Source organism: Octopus bimaculoides, chromosome 1, assembly GCF_001194135.2.
Source record: "Octopus bimaculoides isolate UCB-OBI-ISO-001 chromosome 1, ASM119413v2, whole genome shotgun sequence".
NCBI classification, from domain to species: domain Eukaryota; kingdom Metazoa; phylum Mollusca; class Cephalopoda; order Octopoda; family Octopodidae; genus Octopus; species Octopus bimaculoides.
The window spans coordinates 95834146-95835795 of NC_068981.1; the positions used below are offsets into that span (position 1 = coordinate 95834146).

At 35.2% G+C, this 1650-nt stretch overlaps 1 protein-coding gene across 2 annotated transcripts in view; it reads left to right on the top strand.

Annotated features, from left to right (window-relative positions):
- The window catches only part of LOC106876022 (dynein axonemal heavy chain 10), a 187264-nt gene that overhangs the window by 127078 nt on the left and 58536 nt on the right, over positions 1 to 1650 (top strand). For both annotated transcript variants that reach the window (XM_052968399.1, XM_014924396.2), the window contains exon 55: positions 780 to 997. In XM_052968399.1, the coding sequence (XP_052824359.1) occupies positions 780 to 997 (218 nt within the window). The remainder of the gene's footprint in view (positions 1 to 779; positions 998 to 1650) is intronic.

The window sequence follows — 1650 nt, forward strand, 5'->3', positions numbered from 1 at the left end:
TCTATTTTCATGCTTCCACACTCGAGGGGGAGCCATTGTAGTGACGTCATTTGGCGCCAAAATACAGTCGCCATTACTGCGTTTTCATCCACACATGCGCAAGGAATAGTTCCGGAAGGAACACAGGAAGAGTCTCATGCGCATGCGTGGAATTCAACATCTGAGGCGTTCCCACTCAATTCATTCTCTTTCTCGGTCGGCCGGCCATGAGCATGGTCATGTCAAGCTGTCTCTCCATCATTCCAACTCTGGGGACAGCTCACATCAACATTCCAACGTCTCAGCAACCATACCTATTTTCCTCCATAAATAAATATTGTTGTGTTGATAGTTCAGAGTCGCGTTTCGTTGTGTTTATTCCAAATTTAATATAGGAAAGCAGGTGTACACCTAATGGTGTATAACCACTTTCCTAAAAGTGGTGACTCCGACGTGATTCAAACACGCAGCCCGACACTTTCCTAAATATATATATATATATATATACATATATATAAAGTCTTTTTCAAGATACCATAAAATCTTTTAGTTTAATATCTGTATGACTGTCTTAATTAGATCACTTCAAATCAATCCTGTTTTTATAGTTTTCAAAGTTGTTTTAGATTTGAATAGTGATAATTTCATAAATTCTACATAGTTCTAAATGTAAAAAAAAAAAAATAAACCATATGAAGATTTTTTGTTCCTTGAAACATTCTTTTCCTATCTCTAAAGATAGTAATATAACTTAGTTTTAATTTAATAAACTAATTGTGAACTCATGTTCTTATTTACAGTTGGCTCGGCTTGAAAAAACTTTCCATCAAGCTGAGAAAGATTTAGAAAAGATCAATCGAGAAGTTGCAGCGCTTGAAGCCAAATTGAAAGAGTTAGCCCAAAATTATGAACATGCTATATATGAGCGACAAAAATTGCAGGAAGAAGCTGATTTGATGGAAAGGCGTCTTATTGCTGCAGACAAACTGATATCAGGTCTTAGTTCTGAAAATGAAAGGTAAAGTCTGTGTTACTATACAACAAAATCTGTTTCTTTGTCAGTAAGTAAAGTCTGTTTAACATGGCATTTGTTTCTTTGATGCTGGAGAAAGTCTATTACAGTAGTATTCATAGTATCCATATTTTAAAGAGCTGGTAAAGTACATGTTACAGTCACATCTTTTTTCTTAAATGATACAAAATGATTGAAATTATAAGAGTGCCACTTTCTGTGATGGTGAATACAGTTTCTAATATAGTGGTACCTTCCTTTTAGATGATGGTTGAAGAATTTTGCCACTTTGCAATGGTATCTGTTTCTTGCATGCTTATAAAAGATTGCATTATCTTAGATTGTTGTCTGAAATGTAAATATATATAAACAGGGCTGTAAATAGTGTAAAAGATATTTTTCTCCAAGCATACACTTCTACTGACTAGTTCATTTGATGATGAAGGAGATGTTGTCTTTGTCATTCCTGCTGCCACTGCTGTCATCATAGTCAACCACCTGACTGACCTCAGTATTTATTCTACCGGTCTTTTATGCTGAGCCGCTAAGTTATGGGGACATAAACACACCACCATTGGTTGTCAAATGATGGCAGGGGACAAACACAGACACACATGAATATATATATGCATATATATACATATACATACATACATATA